This window comes from Quercus lobata, chromosome 5, assembly GCF_001633185.2.
Source record: "Quercus lobata isolate SW786 chromosome 5, ValleyOak3.0 Primary Assembly, whole genome shotgun sequence".
In the NCBI taxonomy this organism is placed as follows: Eukaryota; Viridiplantae; Streptophyta; class Magnoliopsida; order Fagales; family Fagaceae; genus Quercus; species Quercus lobata.
The window spans coordinates 14,645,796-14,666,003 of record NC_044908.1 but is presented as its reverse complement, the minus strand read 5'-3'; the positions used below and the strand labels follow the sequence as shown (position 1 = coordinate 14,666,003).

At 32.3% G+C, this 20,208-nt stretch overlaps 2 protein-coding genes across 2 annotated transcripts; both read right to left on the bottom strand.

Annotated features, from left to right (window-relative positions):
* Positions 1-754: 754 nt before the first annotated feature.
* Positions 755-7,106, bottom strand: LOC115989007 (3-epi-6-deoxocathasterone 23-monooxygenase CYP90D1). Its single transcript, XM_031112649.1, has 8 exons — positions 6,708-7,106; positions 6,109-6,433; positions 5,485-5,634; positions 4,953-5,198; positions 4,217-4,306; positions 3,939-4,124; positions 3,506-3,627; positions 755-1,503 (listed from the first exon to the last, which is right to left on the bottom strand). Exons 1-8 carry the CDS (start codon positions 6,911-6,913, stop codon positions 1,392-1,394), a joined length of 1,437 nt encoding a protein of 478 aa, XP_030968509.1. The 5' UTR covers positions 6,914-7,106; the 3' UTR covers positions 755-1,391.
* A 2,944-nt stretch (positions 7,107-10,050) lies between these two features.
* Positions 10,051-15,016, bottom strand: LOC115992802. The gene is made up of 3 exons (XM_031117045.1): positions 14,770-15,016; positions 14,325-14,555; positions 10,051-10,503 (listed from the first exon to the last, which is right to left on the bottom strand). Exons 1-3 carry the CDS (start codon positions 14,786-14,788, stop codon positions 10,385-10,387), a joined length of 369 nt encoding a protein of 122 aa, XP_030972905.1. The 5' UTR covers positions 14,789-15,016; the 3' UTR covers positions 10,051-10,384.
* Positions 15,017-20,208: the final 5,192 nt, after the last annotated feature.

Here is a 20,208-nt window from a genome sequence, read left to right as displayed (position 1 = left end):
GCTTCATTTCTTGGTTGAAATTGACAGTTTTCTTTATGACAAGTAAAGTTTCAATTCAAAATGATTTTATCTTTTGAAATTGAATGGTCAAAATGCTTTTTAGTAATGACTAGAAGTTAGAAACACTAGAGATGAAGTATGATTAACGCAAAGATTAATTATTAGCAATGAGATATCAAGGTGAAAATTGCAATTAGTAGAAAAACTTTTATTGCCTAATAACTTTTAAATTGGATTAATAATTATACGCTTATAACTTTTATGCTATATTGATAAACCATAAAAGGGCTATAAATAAACCAAGTCAAAAACTATAAAGAGGGAGTAGGAATTTGAACTTTGTTCATAAACATATTATTACATTTGATCATGACTTGTTTAATGTCAAGTCTAAACCTGGATTTGAGCTCAACCCATTTGCCAAGTAAACAAAACTAAACAAGTTTTTTTTACCCAGATCAAGTACAAATCATTCATATAAAACTCGATTTATTTACAGTCCTACACCCATAAATATAACATCATTCACTCTCTGTTTTGAATGATTTGAAAGTAGAATGTACATGAGCTACCCATTGTAGTTCTAGAATAGTAGAATGGAGGGTCAATATTTATGATTTAATTTTGGACTTTGTTACAAACAAAGTTCTTCAAAAAAAAAAAAAAAAGGAAAAGAAAAAAGAATGGAGGGTCAATGAGTCAATAAATGGTTCTATATTTATTTGCCCCATTTATGAAGTTTCACCGACAAATTCATAGACTTCTTTTTAGAAGGACCATCTAATCGAAGATTTGTATTGCTAATTTAATTAGAGTACCCCACTAGTTGTTCTAAAAATTGCAATCGGCTATTGGGACCCATGAACACAAATCATTATCCATGCCCACTATTCCTTATATTATCAAAAGCTCCATGCAGGAATCAAAAGAAAAACAAAAGCCAAAAGTTGGTCCCTTGGTAAGTTTTATTTCAATTTATACATATTCAAGTTCAAGGTAACAGAAGAAATTGCATGGTGAAGTATCTCCCTCTTGCTAAAATTGAAAAAGACAACAGGTTAATTAATTAAAGAAAAGAATCAGTGATCGATTGGGTCCTACAAAACTTTGTACTACTTTCGTCGATATATGCAATCATGATTATGGAAGAGGACAAATGTGTCAGCTGATTGTGATGCCCCCACACGTGTGCACTACTGCCCAGTCCTTTTCCTTTTAATTGCTTTGTCTTTTTCATGTGTGCGTTGCTTGTTTGTATTATTCTATGAAAGTTACTTCATATTTTCCTAAAAATGCTTACACTGCAGTTAAAGCTATAATTTTTTTCCACAATTTATTCACGTGTGTTGAGTCGTGGATAAGTTATGACAAAATTATAACTTTAATTGTAATCATAGCATCACTAAATTCTCCTTTGCCCCTCTCCTTTTGACCCAAATTGGCATCCTCCTCTTCATTCTTACAGTGGGGAAGTTAACAATTGTGTCTTCCTCAGCTCTCCAGCTGTATGGAAAAGATAAAAAATTAAAAAAACAATATCCAAAATTCTTAAAAAATATTGAATTAGTATACATTATGTATTCAATAAATCTACACCATTTTTTTTCACATAGTAATTAATGCATAATAAAAATGGTGGGTTAGTAGGTGCATCAAAACATAATGTTATTCTATTCATAACTTATAATCTTAATAAGTTGTATAATCTTGCAAAATATAAGAATAGTCAAATCAGGAATTATAATAAGATCAGAAGTTTGCATTCCATTTCTTTTTTTCCTTGATAAACAGAACATCAACTACCCTATAATACGTAATGCCACCCTAGCAAATCCTAATTCTCTAGTACACTCTTTGTCAGTCTAACCCTAATAAATTTAAATCGGCTATGGCATTATTTAATGATTAAGACATTATAATTGAATGAAGCAATATAATCCCTATGGCGTATTAAATAATCGTTGGTTATGTAAAATCGATACTTTGTTTAAAACAAAGGCAGTCATTAGTCAATTTGGATTCGACCAATATCAGATTTGGTATGTCCTAGCTAGCAAAGCAAAGCTTTTAGCCAAATGAAACCATATACAACCTTGATTTGCGAGTTTTTGATTAATTTATCCGGTGAGATTTGGTATGTCCTTGCAAAGCAATATAACCTTGTTCTTTGCGTTTTTGACTAATTAATCCGGATATTCTGTGTTATACTAAGTCACATCGACCATGATTAGCCAAAAAAATAAAGAAAAAGAAAATCTGTATTGACCACAGCACCACTGCATAAGCTATATAATTATTGTTTGGTGCCTGCTACGAGGTTTATCGGCCACTTTGTGGCCAAATTATCACCGCTAGATGAAGACATAAAATATGAGCTATTCGAGAATGATGTTTTCGATGCATTTGACTAGTCAAAAAAAACTTTTTAGATATGCCAATAGCTTGAGAAAGAGGTAATCCTCGAATTCAATGGTCCAAAATTAAACAATTGGTAAGTCACATTTGTGCTAGTACTCCTAAACATTTGAGTTTGGTTAAGGGATAGCATCATTTTTTTTCATCACAATTCTGAAATATAGTAATTGGTTTGGCTGTGTGGTACCTACAAATGTTTAGCAAGTAATTTTTAGATATTTTTCGAATATGAATAATGTTGTTCTTTCTTCTTATATTTATGGTACGGCCTATTCATTAAATTCATGGTGAAATCGTAAATATGAGATAAGGAAATACTATTTTACCATATTTCGGGAGCGTCTAAGAATTGTTCATATTTGGCCATGTTGAAATTCTAAAAAAAATACAAGATACAGCATCTCTTGAGAGCCAAAAATTGCTACAAGTTTGCTTTCTTTCCTTATGATCTTGTCCTCTAAGATAAAAGAAAAAGCAACACAAACGGACATGGTTTTATTCTGCCCCACTTGGAAATATCTGTGGAATCTAATCTTAAATTTTTAACTGGTCTAACATGGATTATCCAAAGGATAATTTGTGAATAAAGTATGAAAATGATGCCTGAACTACAAACCTAGAGAGCCAACAATGACAGAATGTTTGATGTTTTTTGCTATGTTTACGTCTTTTCTCCTATGCAAAAAAGTGTATAGAAGAAATGTTAGTGTTTTTGCATGACAACCTACAGAAAAGACTTCCGTTAATTTCTCCCATAAAGCATAAAGATTATTTTCAGCTTCAAGAATCGAAGAACTTTATACTGAAATAGATGTCACTTTCTTTTAAGTTTCTATGTAGTACACGGCTGAGTTTAATTAGCTACGTGTTAGCTGTGGAAAGCTTGAATTGGGACCATGCATTATTAGTCATTAGCTTTTTCATCATGTATGTTACTTGATCACACGTGTGTAATGATAAAAAGTTCACTAATAATTGATTGAAAACAAAGAAAATGGAGCTAGCTATATTTCAATTTGCATGCCTTTAAACTATTGGTAAAAGTGATAAACAAAAGAGAGAGAGAGATCATATGAGTGATTCTCATTACCTGAATTGAGTAACAAAATGGTGTAGGAAGATAGAAGCTTCCAGCCTGGCTAAATCCAGCCCGGGACATAGCCTTTGTCCTCCTCCAAAAGGAGTGAAGTTACTACTGCTCATGTCTTTGTCCTGTGAGGGACCCCAAAGGCACAAACCATTATTTGTTACTAATACAATAATTAGCTAGGAATGTTATATACACAAACTATTTTGTAATATATTTTGTAGCTGTTGAGTTGACAAGTTAATAATTTTCATATGGATTTACTACAAACATTTTTTTATTGTCTTTCATTAATAACGTGTCACCTCAATCGTTACGGAAAAAAAAAATTGTGAGAAAAGTTGTATCTATAGACTTATTGTTTACTAAGCTAAAGAGAGAATTACAAATGACATAGGAAGCTAAAAGTCACACCAAAAAGATGGGTTCTACTTACTTGCCACCTCCATGGATTGAACTTGTAGGGCCAGTCATAGTGATTCGCATCAAGATGAACCGATCTAAAATATGCAAAAACACACCATCCCTTTGGTATCAAATACCCTTTTATCTCTATGTCCTTCATGGCTTTACGCATCACTCCAATTATAATGTTTCCCATCCTTAGAGTTTCTGTAATTACCTTTAGATAAAAAGAAGCACACATTATTTATTTCATAATTAATGGCTTGTGTTAATTTTTCTTGTGTCTTTATCCAGTTTAATATAACTTACACTTTGTGTAAATGACAATGATAAGTAATCACTCCAATACAAAGGTTGTCCAAGCTGAGCTTTGAGTTCTTTCAGCTTCAAGTTTTCCTCCTGAGTTTTATCAAGATTTTGGATACAAAAATAAATTATATATAAAACAATAATGGTACTTTTTTGATGAATAGTATAAAACAATGGTACTAATAAGTAATGACTCCTACAATTACATGATGTCTGTGGTATGCCATCACACGTGCAATATGTCATCTATTAACCCTATCATAATTGTTCCAACCAAATTAAATGGTCTAGAGTTGAATAAAATCTCTATACTTCCCCTCAAAAAAATGAGAAACTATTTTCCAATTAGTGATTGGAGACTATTTTTTTGTGGAAATTAACATTACAACTAATAAAGTGTGGACAAACCCTAGTAGCTAGAAATTCTCTGAGTATCAATTCTACTAGTAGATCTTTGACAAAATTAGTGGGAAAGGAAACACTCCTAGACATGACTAAAAGTAGTCAAAAAATTGGAATTGCATGTCACAAACTTACAAAAAAGTTAGTCTAAGAAAATTGGACCTGCTAGCCAAATAGGATGCATGTATATCAACTGAGGTGACACCAATTATACGAGTAGGACTAGGTTGAGATCAAGCTAAGATGATAATGATCTTGACACTATTATGTAAGCCGTGATTGTAACATGTATGGTTTTGGTTACAACTCCATTAAAAACACAAAATATTCATACCGTTAATTGTTGTAGAGCAGTGGGGCAATCTGAGAGGTATTTTATTGCAAGAGTCATAAGAACTGGCACTGAATCCTCTCCGGGTATCATCATGTCAATCATATTATCTGCTATTAAATCCTCTGTTAATTGCTCACTTGAATCATTGAGTAAAACATCTACCACATCTTTTGGAACATTGGAGAAGCCACTATGTTTTCTGGCTAGGATTACATTTTGTACTAACTTAACCATTTTCTTCTTTGCCTGAAATTAAAATCCAAGCAATCATCATTATTAGGAAAGAAAAAAAAAATATATATATATATATATATATCTACATATACACTCGCACTGAGTCATGCACAACTTTTTTTTCACTGTTGTTGTATTATTATTTTTTGTGTTTAATAAAAATGATGTTAGTAGTAGATTTAAATAGAAACAATGTTTCTCTAATTAATCATAACAAATTATGTCAACAATTGTAAAAAAATTATTAAAAAAATTATTGCGTCTCTATCATTACTTTAAAAATAAACTAATGACTTGCCTGTAGTGATCTGTAGAGTCTGGTCCCGGGTATGTTTATGGGTAAAGACATGAGGCCAGAGATAAATTCTTGGAACTGTTTCTTAAGAAACTCCATTTCTTCACCGGGATCCAAACTAATCAATGCCTTAACTAGCACTTGAAAGGCAATCTGGAGACAAAAAGGGGTAGATCTTAGTTACTTTTATAAAGTACTAGATAACATAATAATTATGAATCTAATTTTCCAGACAATATGATTCATGCAAAATTATTATGAACCCCACAGACAACTGGGTTTTACTTTATAGCCAAATCATCTTCAAACTTAAGTAGAAGCCAGAGAGATTACTCAAACATGAACGATTCCTTTCACAAGAGAGAGAGTGTGTGTGTAAGTCAATTATGTGCCTATTGGGGCTCTTACTTTCTCATAAAACATCTTAAACACAGTGAAAGAAGTCACATATAGATTTAAGAGCAAGAAATGGCATATTTTGTTGTATCTATAGTATTTACTAGAACTCTTTCCAAGGAGACTCTTTAAACTTAGAGGAAGCAGAAGATAGATTCAAACTTAAAAGATAAGAACTTAATCCCTAGACCTCATAAATGAGAGAGAGAGAGAGAGAGAGAGAGAGCTAACATTTTTAGTTTCATCTTGCATATATATGGGATGGTCATCTTTCCAATTTGCCATTGATTCTTGAACATACTTATGCATGTCCCTAGTGATTTGAGCCTTGAGATGTGGGGACTTGAAGAAGGCCCCTATGAGTCCATGGATTCTCTTTTGTAAGCTCCCATTGATGACCAAAATAGAAGACTTCCCCATCAACTCTGTGAGAGATTTGGGGTAAGATGGCACAAAAGCCTTTGCATCACTTTGAAGAATAAATTTACTCACTTCTGCATCAGTTGAAACAATTGTGGGGCTTCCAAATATGTGTGACTTGAACACCTTGCCATACCTACAAAACCACAAAAATATTTGTTATACACGTCTTGATATCTTCACCATTTAATTTTCAAGCCAAAGCAAAACATATCAGTAAAAGAACCAATACATGTTTTTTTAGTGACAGGGAAGAGTAACAAAGTATATATAACAAAACATACACATGGTAGTTTTACTAAAGCATGTATATTGATTAGCTGAATGTTAATAAGAATATATACACAGTGCGATAGAAAAATATGATCTGGGTATTGCTTATTAGTACTAATAATCATATATATACTTACATGCTGCGACGTTTGTCCATGAAGCTCTCAGGACGGTCAGAGTAAGCACAAGATACAAACTCAATGGTTTCCCCAATAAAAGGCAATCCAAGAGTGCCTAAAGGAAGCGGACTTCTGTGTTTTGATCTGAGTCTAAACCTGTTTTTGTAGAGAATTATGGTAGACAAGAAAATTGTTGTCACTAACAAAACCCACATATTGTCCATTATGCAATAATTTTTACCTGCATGCACACACACACACTCTCTCTCTATATCTCTCTCTATGGTTTGGCTTAAATATGCTCTCAATCATGGTGACCACCACAGCTAATTCTAAACATTTTTGTGCATGCGTACACGCACGCGTGGGGAAGAGAAAGAGAGAGAGAATGATATTTGGACTTTGGAGCTAAGTTAATGTCTAACACAGCGACAGGGAATATTTGTATTGGGGAAAGGATAGCAAGAATTTTTTATTTGAGTTGTTTTTCAACGTAAGTAGAGGCTTTTATCTTGGTGCTGGATTTACCTGGGTTTAAAAACTTGCTTAGCTGGTTTTTTTTTTTTTTTTTTTTTTTTAACATTCTCTACTATATTGATTTTATTTAATGGGTGATAATAAATAGAGATAATTAATTATTAAACCTATTTGGATTGTAGCTGTGAAAGGTTGTGTTGTGAAAAATGAGTATAAAATGAAACCGTCCTTAAATATGAAGGGTCATAGAACTTTTTTTTTATAAAACAAAAGCATGTATTCCATGGAAGGCCTAGTTTTCCAAAAGCGTTGGTCATAGACTAGAAGAATTCTCTAAAGTTCGATTTACTCTTCAATGCAATTGATGAACAATCGTGACGGGACATATATGTATACTATTAATAATTTTTGTTAATGAATGTCTTAAGGGCAATGTATAAGGTATATACAATGCTTTATTAAATAATATATATATTTTTTATTTTTCAAAAAAAAAAAGGTGAAACTATACTGTGTATACACATATATTCAAAAAAAAAAAAAAAAAAAAACACACACACACATATAGCCCCAATAAATTTGTACGTGTAAACCAATAAATTATAATAAGTGTATTTTTTTTAAAAAAAAATTATACAATACAATTCATAATTGAGCATTTATTGACTTTTAACTTGTGACCTAAGAGTTGGGTTAACAGTAATCTTTAGTTTTTTCCACAGTATTCAATTTCTTACACAAGCAACCTAGAAATGACACCTTGTATATGACCTTTAATAATCCATTTTTGTAAAGGTTTTATTTTGGGTAGCACGGGTCAAATTATTTTAAGATTTGTACTAAAGGTAAAAGGTGGAGAGCAAAATATTCATAAAATTCTTCCATGGATATTGTGATAAGTTTATGCAGTCTATGGAAATATATATATACAAATGGAGAGAAAGTCCCCACCCCACTAGTCCATGATTGTTGTTGTGGAGTCCCCCTTTGGCAGTGGCAGCTGGGCGGCCTCGTGCATTCATGTGAGATTCAATAAATCCAACCACATTCCTTCATCATCATCCCCAAGCCTCAAAACTTTTGCTCTCTCTCTCTCTCTCTTCCACACACAAGCTAACCTCTCATGTCACATTCATTCCCAACCTCTCATGTCACATTCTTTCCCATTTTATACCTAAGAGGCCACATGTACCCCCTTCTCTTTACCCAAAAATACTCTTAATTATATGAAACTCTCTTGATGAAAGTTAATGGTTATTTGAAAATATTGTGTATTCAAATTGTATGCACAAAGGTCGGTGCCCAATTGTGAAGAAAAGCCATGAATAAGAATCGAGCCCATCTGTCTTTGGGGATGGCTTAATTGACTTATTTTATGAGCTTTCTAGATCTCTCTTTGACTGCAATATTCAATTCTCAAAATGGCCCATTTATTGATTGCCTATAAGTTTTTAATTGCTAAGCTCCATTCCTCAACTTTGCTTTATCTCTTTGTTCAACTACCTAACTTATGATTAAGTATCTTACTTAAGAATTTGAACTTTAATCACATATCATCATTGCATTTTGTTGGGCTCTCTTGCCCTATTGTTTTTATTGATCCCACTATATCTCTAAGAATCTTGCAGAATATTTTGAAAATATTTATATAAATAATATTAGGAGATATTACAAACTTTACTATATAAATCTTACAAACTTTTATATCACTAATTATTGAAAAGTAAGAGCAATTATTAGGTACTTCTAGAGTATGCTAGCTAGCGTGGTGCCTTCTCTTCTTACATTTATGGTGTACCTTATTAATTAAATTTATGGTATAGTACATTATGAATATGAAGTATTACATCATCATGTTTTGAAAGTTCTTAATAATTTTTCGAAAAATAATTAAAATATTTATTTATTAATTGTTAAAGTGAAACCAATTATATTAATTATCATATCGGTTTGTAACTATTTGGAGTGGTTTTAACCTTATCTTATTTAAATATTTTTTTGAAAGGTCGGAACCTTATGTTCTTTATTTGTTTAGTAACTTGTGGGTAATTTAGCTTGAGGAAAAGCTTAATGTGAGGTTGGAAAAATAACCTACTCGGTAGTTGTAGTTGGTTTGGTGTTGGAAGATTGCATGTTCTGGAAACTCTATCAGTACATACAAATTTGGGGTGTCCACTGTCCACATCCTTTTTGGAAATTGTGCATGCTCTCACATTAGGCCCATGTGAAAGGCCACGAGGTATAGTTGGACTGTATGCACACACATTTTCCCCCCATTAGAAAAAATAAGGTGTATGCATTGCACACACTTAGTACTTGAATAGAATAGGGCATGAAAAGAAATGAAATGAAATTAAAACTTTCTGTTGCAAAGAAAACGATATGAACCACAGAGGAGCAGATATAGATTACAAGTTTCATAGTTCACATTACACCTTCCTAAATTTCATAACCAGAAAGACATAAGAAGATACATAAACAAATAACACAAGAACTCATAAGGTAATCAAGAAACTTCCTGTGTTCTTAACATAGGTCATATTTTCTACTTGGTATGTTTCATGAAGTATATGTGGAATAATTGAAATTCTGGAAATAGTACCATGTTTTATGGGGAGAGGATTGGCCATTTGACATAAGTCGAATGGGCGTTTGGTTTAGCATTTTTTTGAGTGTTTATTTACATACGTGTAGAGAAGTGTACTTTTGCTCACTTTCAACAAATAAGTAAATAAGAAAGAAAGTAAGAAAAACTAATTTCAAACGCACATTCAGAAATATAATGAAGCAAGAGAACTTATAAATGATTCTTAGTTGTTATCATTTTCTGTCTGCAGATTTTCAGCTCTTTTATCAGAAAACAGTAGATTATTACCTTTTAGCAGAGCAAAGAAAGTAACTATTCTATCTTTTACTGGCTAAAATTATCCTCCATGATCTAAAGAACTCTGACCGAATTAGATGAACTTTTTGCAGCCATCATTCTAGACAGACAATTGGAAAATGCATCAACATTCAACATAATAAACTACTTCATGCCGGTTAAGATTGAAAATAAAACATCGTTTGTATTAGTCTCTAAATTTGAGAACAAGTGTTGAATAACTCTTGGGACAAAATTTGCTCAAATAAATCGTTTGAGAATAGCTTTCTCTTCATAATGCACTTCTTTCCTTCAGGTCTTTTGGTTTGACCCTCCTTTTCTTTTCCAATATCCACTAGAAAGTTCCGAACAGCTCTGGAATTGCAGCTATAGTTGAAACTTGAGTTGCATCAATGTGCATCTTACTTCTTCCTCTTTCTGCATCTTTCTTCTCTGCCGTCAAAAAGACGAAAGCTGAAAAATTCACAGAAGCACATTAAGATCTCTAGAGAAAACTTTGGGAGGCAACTAAATCATAGGTTTTAATATAGTTATTCCAGTAAGATTAAACTAACAATTTATATATAAAACTACCAAAAAGAAGAAGGGGCCAACTTTGACCATGAAACTAGATATGTACACATCTCAGGTAACATATGTTAATAACATGTTAAGCACTTATTTAAAAAAATGATAATAACATGTTAGGCATATATTTCCTTTATCAGAATTTGCTCACTATACTTCCATGTTAATCTAATAAAATCAGTCCTTGAAGTCTTCTTTTATACTCCAGTTGTTCTATCTCAAACCCCACTGAAACACAAAACAGATATTAAAGATGATCCTAGACATAGTATATTAAGCAATCAATATTTGCTCAATACTATAAATGAGGCACATGAGTGACTGCATCCTACCTTTTTTTTTTTTAGTAGAATTATATCCTACTTGATGTTACAGTATGTAACTCCATATTCAAGATACTATGCACAGAAAAAAGGAATTTATACAAACTTTGTCTTTTCCACGTATTGCTCATCATAGACACAAATAAAGCCAAAAATTACTCGTATATGATTTTAAACATCTCAAGTAGTAGAGATTTAGATGGCTAGTAAATGATTATGCAAGAATTGCATTCTGCCCACCTTGTGTAATGATTGTTTTTTTTATAGTAGAACTACATCCTACTTGATGTTACAGTACGTAACTTCATATGCAAGATACAATGCACAGAAAAAGGAATTGATACAAACTTTGTCTTTTCCGCATATTGCTCATCATAGACACGGATAAAGCCAAAGATTACTCGTATATGATTTTAAACATCTCAAGTAGTAGAGCTTTAGGTGGCTAGTAAATGATTACGCAAGAATTGCAATCTGCGTGTCATGTTTCGCCCACCTTGTGTAATGATTAAGTTTGTCCTTTTTCCCACTATCACAATAATCTATACCAATTATGCTAAAGAGAAAAGAATCATGATATGGTTTGTCGCCAATTAGAGGGATGGACATATACGTTTGTTACTTGACCATTGGCTGTAAACATTACTCTATTATGCAACCATAGCGCATTTTTAATGCCGTGAAGAATTTTTCTAGTTATTCCTGTTGATATTACTTAAACAAAACAAGAAGAAATTTAATCAACAGCAAAGTCCACAATACTCCAAAATGAAGGAATGTGCATCCTTCATCAGGAATGTTGCTTTATAGAAAGTGGACTAACTACACGTTCAATAATTCAACTTGCTTCAATACACAGCAAACACGCATGATAACAACATCATTACAACCAACAGCATCAATATCAAGGTGATATGAATACACCCATTGTGGAAAATTCAAACAGCGTGCAGGTAAGTGAGGAAGAACTATCCAAAAGGAGAATAACAAAAATGTAAAGTTGCAAATGATAATATCATGGCAAGCATCCTAGGGTGGGAAGATTGGGAGTAAAATTGGGCTTCAAGGTTTCCAATTTGCCTAGTTTCAATTTATTTTTATCCACAGGACATGGCTAACACGTAGTTTGCAAGTCTATAGGGGTAATCACTCATATTAGTAGATTATTGCAACAGAGAAAATACAAGAAGTATTAGAGCAACCTCACAGAAAATGAAGATACATTCCTCTTTAGCTACGTTAGACATGCCAGTTTGGAACATGTCCAATAGTAGGCATGCAAGGGCACAAATCCTATATATTCACAAGTCTAATTATGTCTTACAGGGATACATTGCAACTTTTTCAGAGCCCATTTAATGTATCCTCAACACAACCTGTTTAGTTCAGCATATGGTGCTTTATTTGGCCCGCAGAAAAGGCAGCACTAAATATAGATCAACAATATGCATCCCTAGTCTGTTGTATAGTAAAGCAGAGGTTCCAATACACAGCAAGTTTGATATAAAGGTGAAGTAGGTTCAACAAACTACATATGGAAGTTAACAGCAATGAATGAATTCAGCAAGCCTTTTGATATTCTTCCTTTGCTATCTTTCATTCTTATTTCAGCTATTCTATCCCCCTTTGGTAGGGGAGGGGGAGGGGGAATGCAAACAGAAATAGTTGGCTATACCCTATACCATAATGGGGTGCCTTCTCACACCCCCAAAACACATCTTTTTCAATGGTACCCCAGACCCCCATTATATTAGAATGAACAACAGAACTAGAGACATCAAAAAAATTAATAATTTTTGGATGAAGAAGAGCATGGAGAAAAGCATGTGAACTTGTGCATTTAAATCAAAGAGAAGGCTTTAGCTTTAATTTTAGGAATAATAAGAAGTTCACTTCCAATTTATACATAGACATGCAAAAGCTTCAAAAGAATCCTTTGAAGTTATATCAGCCATAATGCATTGTTAGCAGCATAAACGAATTCCTAAAGGAGAAAAAAATGTGATAAGGACAAGCTAAAAATCCTTTTACTAAGCAAACTCATTCCTTAATTTTTCTTTAACCTGCAAAGATGCAATTAATTATGAAATGGAATTCATTTGTCTTGCTGACAACAATATATGTAAATTTGTTTTATCAAGTTTTTAGATTATCTTACTTAATTTTTCCTTTCAAAATCCTTTTATACTCTATTTATTTCACATTCTCTTAGAGGAGTCAACGTAAAGAAGAAGAGAATTATTTCAACTCATCCAGTTTCATTAGTTTGGAACCCCAATTGCTATAGATTGAAAGTTTTCCAATTATTATAGTTTATTGCAAGATTTATTTATTTTTGATAAGTAGTTTATTGCAAGATTTATTACAAGTCATCCAGGTTCATTAGTTTGGAACCTCTCTCTCTCTCTCTCTCTCTCTCTCCATAGTTCCCTGGTTTTATTCCTCTAAATCAAAAAAGGGACAATGAAAACCTTGAAATTGCAGGAAATTTTGAAGGAATATCTCTCCCTCTATCAACACTGCTCTAGTTTCACTTCTCTAAACGTAAAAAGGAACAGAAAAACCCTTCAATTGATGTACAGTTAACACTGATTGAATAAGACACTGATTGAGAGATGACAAGGTTAGGCCAATCCTCAAGACTTTGCATCCAAGAGTTATAAAATTACATTGTCTCCAATACGTATCAAACAATTTATATTAGTTTTGACCACACTTATAAACCTGGAGAAGCCAAATGAATAAGACCTTAATATACTTAAACCAAAAAGAACCAGAGGAAGCCTCACCCCACCCCAACCCACCCCACCTTATTTCTTGTTCTGTTAGGAAGTCTATATTGAAGAGTTGATATATAAGTATGTCACTGCAAAAGCCATCTAGAAACTACATTCACCAACCTATATTATCACACACATACACACTCTCAAAACACATATATAAAACATGAGAAGGTTTCCACTTGTATACAAATACATAGCCGCATTCATATATCTATCTCAGCAAATTACATTTTAAACCCTATATTTGGAGGCGCCTATTTCAAGGTGTTTTTTCAAATTAAGATCTGCAAATTTTTTTTTTTTTTTTTACTACGGTTTCTTCAATATTGCATTCACTAATCCACTGTGAACATTGTTACCTTTTACAATTAAATTTAACTGTGTGACTTATTGGCCAATGCAATCATATTATTGAATTTAATTAAGGAACTTTCTAAAGTACCATATATAAGGCATTGTACTTAAGTTGTCCTAAAATTCAAATTCACACATGGGATAATTTTTTTGGTATCTAATAAACCACCCCTTCTAACAAAAAGCAAGAAAAGATATAAATAATGATATTACAAAGCTGACTAGGAATAAAGAGAGAGAATGGGACCTGAAAGAGCAAGATTGCCAACAATGAGCATAGACCAGATAGACCTGCAATGCCGAGCAAAAAACTTTTGGGTTGACTGAGGTGGCATAGCTGGAGTCCGAGCCTTCCATGTGGTTGGATCTGATAATGATTCTTTCCTATTTCCATTGAGATTTATGCATGCTACTGCTTCTGATGAAGAAAAGTAAGAGTTGGCTCTCTGTTGATGCCTTAGAAGTTCTGCAATATTTGCTGTTTGCAAAGAGCACAAATCAATGAAACAAGGGTCAGACACCAATACCCAGATACTAAAAACCAAAAACAAACTCAAAAGCACAAGAATTTCATTCATGAATGTGGGTTTTCGAGAAAAACAATGTTTCTGTTTCTCAAAAACAACATTGTTTTCTGAAAGCAAAAACACACAAAAAAAAAAAAACATATATATACAAAGTTTTGAGCTTACCCTTTATTGGATTGTTCATGTTGAAGAGTCTTGGAGTTGGACCTTCACTCGTTGTTGATTCCAAATTTCCTTTCTTTTCAATGCGAAGGCTCTTTCTTTCTTGGAGTGATTTTGGTTAAAATAGACTGTTTTTCAAAAAAGGGTCTGTGAATTTAGGCTAACTGTGCTGTCCAAGCATTCCTTGGCTATGGTTTTATACTTTTCTTACACCGCCAAACTCTTGAGGAAATCCGAGACCGAGTAGAAGTATATCTCAACCGAACTAGTATACATGGGATTAAGTCGGCTAATTTTATCCGGCAAAATAAAATAAAAATTCTATTGTTTAATTCTATTATTCAATACAAGCTTTTTTTTTGTTTTTTTAATATTTGATTCAATACAAACTTATAATTTAAATAGTTGAGTTTAATATTCTAATTTTATCAAAATTAAGTGTCAAAATATTAATATAAACTAGTCTCATCATACACGCTTTGCACGTGCTCTATTGTTAGTGAAGTTATACCGTGCCCTCCATGTGCGATGAGGCTCTTTTTATTATTATTTTGAGTTTAATGTAATTTTTCAATTTAAATTTATCTATTGTTAGTGAGATTATATAGAATATTTTTTAAGAAACTAAAATTTAAGATTTGAAATAAAATAAACAGCTGATTTAGTGTTTGCTAGTTCTTAGGAAAAAAAATATATCAAACATGAACGAAATATATTTAAATAGAGAGTATACTAAATTTTTTAAGGAAAAAAGTTTCTCTGTTAGTTTTTTTTTTGAATTTTGTTGAATTACAATTTTAACCCATTTTTTAATTTTTTTAAGAATATTGATTATCTAATTATATTAGGGGTATTTTTGATATTTTTTGAAGTCATAACTAATATATATTTTTTTGAATATAAGTCCTAACTAATTTTCTGAATCTTCTTAATAAATAGAGATCAACTAAAATAAGTTTCCATAAGCTTCTCAAAAAAAAAAAAAAAAAAGTTAAACTTTTTTTTTGAGAAAGAAAATAAGTTTTTTTTTTTTTTGACAAAAGAAAATAAGTTAAACTTTGATTTCTAATACAAATATGTTATCCAAAAATCTAATACAAATATCTATTATCCAAATACAAATATATTATCTAAATATAATACAAATAAGTTAAACTTTTATTCTAGACGTGGATTTATTTGGTTGGTGGGTTGGTTGAAAACTTATCTAGACATGGAAATAAAAGCATTCCATCTAAGGACTAAGGGGCTAGGGAGAGGGGATTAAAAAAAAAAAAAAAATCAATCCTCCCTCTTATATATTTTTTACAAAATTTGGCTACAACTCTATTCAATATCTTTTTATTAAATGTGAATTGGATAACATTTTCTTTTTATTTGCTTTACGTTTTCAAAATTTCTAGAAAACTAAAATTAATAACTAAGTCATCAGTCAAAATTTTAAATTATAAGTTTTTATAATATAAAATTATGTATAAAAAATAAATTTATGGATCAAATAATAAATAACATCTGATTGGCTCAGAATTTGACTTACGTCTTAAAAACATAAAAAACATGAGTTAAATTTTTTAAATATGTAGTTATGTTAAATTTTTTAATAGAAGTTGTAGCCTTTTAAGTTTTTAAGGTGTATTTGTTGGGTTCCAATTAAACTTATTGGGATTTGGGAACATTGAAGCAAGAGAGCTCATGCTTATTGACATTTTCTATTTGCAGATTTTCAGATTGTTTCCAAAAAACATTGGCTTGTCATCTTTTATAGATTTCCGATGACCCATTTAACCCACAATCTGAGTGATCTCTGATGATGAAACATTGGTTACAGGGTAAATAGAAAAAAAGGGGGTCCTCTACCGTTCTATTAGAAGAGCAGGAAAGTAACTAGTAGGCACTACCTTTCACCGACTAATATCAAAATCTTCCTTGTACTGAACAACAATGAAATAAAGAGCTTTAATGGAATTGCATTAAGTTTTTGCAGACATGATTTTAGACAGACAATTGGGAAAGCCATTAATAATTTGATATTCAATGGAAGGATATACTAAAAAAAAAATGAATTTTTTTTTAAAAGAAAATCTAGCTGTCTCTAAATTTGAGAACAAGTGTTAAATAATCAAACACTTGGGATAGATTTTGCTAGAATAAACTGTCTGAAAATGGCTTTCTCTTCATCAATGCACTTCTTTTCATCAGGATCTTTTGGTTTGGTCTTCATTTTCTCTTCCAACATCCACTTGAAAAGTTTTCGCTGCATGCTGATCCTCCTAAATAAATTCCTGTAACTTCACAGGCTTTGTGATGGGTGGTGAGGGCAAGACTTTTTCAGCAAGAGGAGCAGTTTTTACATCTGTAGTTGAAATTGGAGTTGCAGCTTCTTCCTCTATGTGTTCATCTTTCTACTTCAACAAATCTAAATCAAACAGATCGAAGAAAACTATAAAGTTCACAGAAGCTTTGAGTTTTAGTAATTTAAAAAAAGAGGAAAAATAAAATAAAATAGAAAAATGAGTGGTAATGAGTAGGGGGCTAGTGAGGCAAGGAAACGCTAGCTGGGTATACCTCTAAACTCACCACTCTTATTCTTATCACTGCATTTCTCTGTTGATTTGGATGTCTTGATTTTGGTTGGAAATTTGGGATGTCTAGAACTGAAGGATGAGTTTCTGTACACCACTGCTTCCATCAATAAAAGATCAAGCAATTGGTCATATGGATCCATTAACAACTATTGTATGTTATCTATTTGTTAAGGTCAAGCAATTAGTCATATTTGTGTGTGAGATGGAAGGGATATATAGTCCCAATCAAATATCCAATGCATCTTATTAATATACTTTCATGTTTGCCATCAATAATCAGCATCTAAGTTACTCTTCTTTTACAATCATCCATAATGTATGTATGATTCAAGTAACGGTAACAGTGAAGGGTCAAACTTCACTGACTGAGAAATTCAAATTTTTTTGTAACAGGAAAATAGAAATTTGAATGATAATAAAGCTAGCCGTTACAATAGTTGATGGACTCACCCATGTCTGATATGAAGGATTGCATATTGGGCTAAGCGTTTGACAAAACTGCTTTCTTGTGGCCCAAATAATATCTTGGGGTGAGAGAAACTTTTGTTGGTGCAGGCTTCCTGAATTCGCCAAAGCCCACAACCCAAAAGAAAACTTTTGATGGGTTTATTCAAACCCAAATTTGCTCCAAGGGACAATGTCTTTGGGATTTATTTAGCATTGAACACCCTATAGAAAAGTGAATGTGGATTTTAAAGGGCGGAACTAGTAACAGGTGAGGGTTACCCTATAATTTTCAAAAGTAACAAAATAAACCTCTATTTCTAAAATTAACAAATTAGACTTCAACCCATTGTGTTTGAGGTATGATGTAGGTTGGAGCTTAATTTTTATTTATAAAACCTCACATTTTAATTTGTTACTCTTGAAGCTAGATAGTTTACTTTGTTACATGTTCAAAAGAAAATTTCTCAAAAATGAATTGGTCAATTGATCTAATATTCATAGAGACAATGTAATTTTTTTTCCATCTCAATTTTTATTTTTTATTGTAAAACTTCCTCTTCTACAATCCAATATATAAACAAAATCTAAAAATAAATGAAAATGGAGGCAGCTGTGACAATAGCTGTAGCTCAATTGGCAATTTCTTCTCCTAAAATAATGGGATGAAGGTTGCCGAAAACCCTTATTCAATTATAGCAATACAAAATGCGGGTTATAGCTGGGTTTTTTTTAGCCACGTTTACAAAAATGCGGCTATAGCTAACCACCGTTATAATTTGGCTTTGGTCTTAAAAGCCAAATTATTTTTTATTTTTACTAACTAGTGAGAAAAGATGACTTCATGAAAGAAGGACACGAAGAAGCCTTAAAGAATTACAAAATAGAATTAACAAAAAATCTTATTTTTAAGCATTTTTCTATGTATCGTACGATACATAACTTATTCATAAGTAAAATAAGTTGGCCAAATTTATCATGCTAAACAGACACTTAACATATATAAAACTTTTATTTAACTATCTTGTGCATCCAGAGATGGACCTAGGATTTCAAGCTGGGGGGGGGGGGGATAAGCGAAAAAAAAAAAATTCAAATACGCATCCATATAGTATTAATAAACTATCAACCAAGACAAATACCTAAAAATCATTGTTTCTTAATATATTAAGATACAATTATCAACCAACAAAAACAAAAGACACAACAGCTCTTATTAGAAACAGAAACAAAATCCGCTACCTAGAAACTACAAAATTTTCAATTTACTTAAAACCCATCACAGTTCAAATGAAAATTAGCAGTAAATATTTATGGAATGATAAAAAAAAAAACCATTGTTGGAATGTCATAAGTGCACACTAACAAGTGAAAAACCACTGCTAGACACAAGTGCATCTCAATTGTTTCAAAACCTTTTTTTTTTTTTTTTGCTAACCAATTGTTTCAAAACTTGTTTAACTATACTAATTGCAACTTTATCTCACGCCCTTTTTTTTCTCAAAAAAATAAATACATATATATATATATATATATATATATATATATATATATCCTACCAATTTACCATACATTATTAAATAAAAAAATAAACTGAAAAAGAAAAACATGACTAATAGAAGGTGGCAAGTGCTAGCACAGACCTATTTGGTTTAAAAGCACAACCAACCAAAATTTTGTGCTTTGATTGGGGACGAAATGGGAAATTAGGTATAATTTCCCAACTATCTAGTTAGTAGTTAAGGTTTCAAAACTATTTTTTTTTTTTTTAGCATCTCAAGTCTTTTAAACTCGATTTTGGCCTACAAATCGAGCATCAAAGACTCGATTTCTATGCTTTAGTTACGGCCGACGTGGCATTTTTTTCCACGTGGTTACATAGAAATCGAGTCTCTAAGACTCGATTTCTAACGCTTATAAATAAAACCAAATCAGTGAGGAACCAGAACATCAGAGAAGAAAGCAGACGAAAAAAAAAAAAAAAAAAAAAAAAAAAAAAAAAAAAAAAAAAAAAAAAACAAAACAAAACAAAACCAGAAGCCTGGGCTCACGAGACCCAGGCACCGCGCTGCCTGGGCTCGCGCGACCTAGGCACCGCGGAGCCTAGGCCACACGTTGCCTGGGTCGCAGAGAAGAAAGTAGAGAAAAAAAAAAAAAAAACCAGAAGCCTGGGTCGCGCGACCCAAGCCGCGTAGTGCCTGGGTCGCGCGACCTGAGTCTCGCGCTACCTGGGCTCGCGCGACCCAGGCAGCGTGGAGCCCAGGCTACGCGCGACCCAGCTCTTTCTCTCCCTCTTATCTGAGATCTGAGACTTTGGGATTGATTCTTAAATTTGTTTTTGAGTATTTTGGGTTGTCTATGAGACTTCAAGTTTTTAAAAAAATTTTGGGTTAGAAATCGAGTCTCTAAGACT

Coding starts and splice junctions, on each gene's coding strand:
- LOC115989007 (XM_031112649.1), bottom strand. CDS start 6,913: ATGGACAATATGTGGGTTTTGTTAGTGACAACAATTTTCTTGTCTACC. Junction 6,434..6,707: donor ATGGACAAACGTCGCAGCAT/GTAAGTATATAT, acceptor GTGGTTTTGTAG/GTATGGCAAGGTGTTCAAGT. Junction 5,635..6,108: donor TGCAAGATGAAACTAAAAAT/GTTAGCTCTCTC, acceptor TTTTGTCTCCAG/ATTGCCTTTCAAGTGCTAGT.
- LOC115992802 (XM_031117045.1), bottom strand. Junction 10,504..14,324: donor TGGCAATCTTGCTCTTTCAG/GTCCCATTCTCT, acceptor TGAATTTTTCAG/CTTTCGTCTTTTTGACGGCA.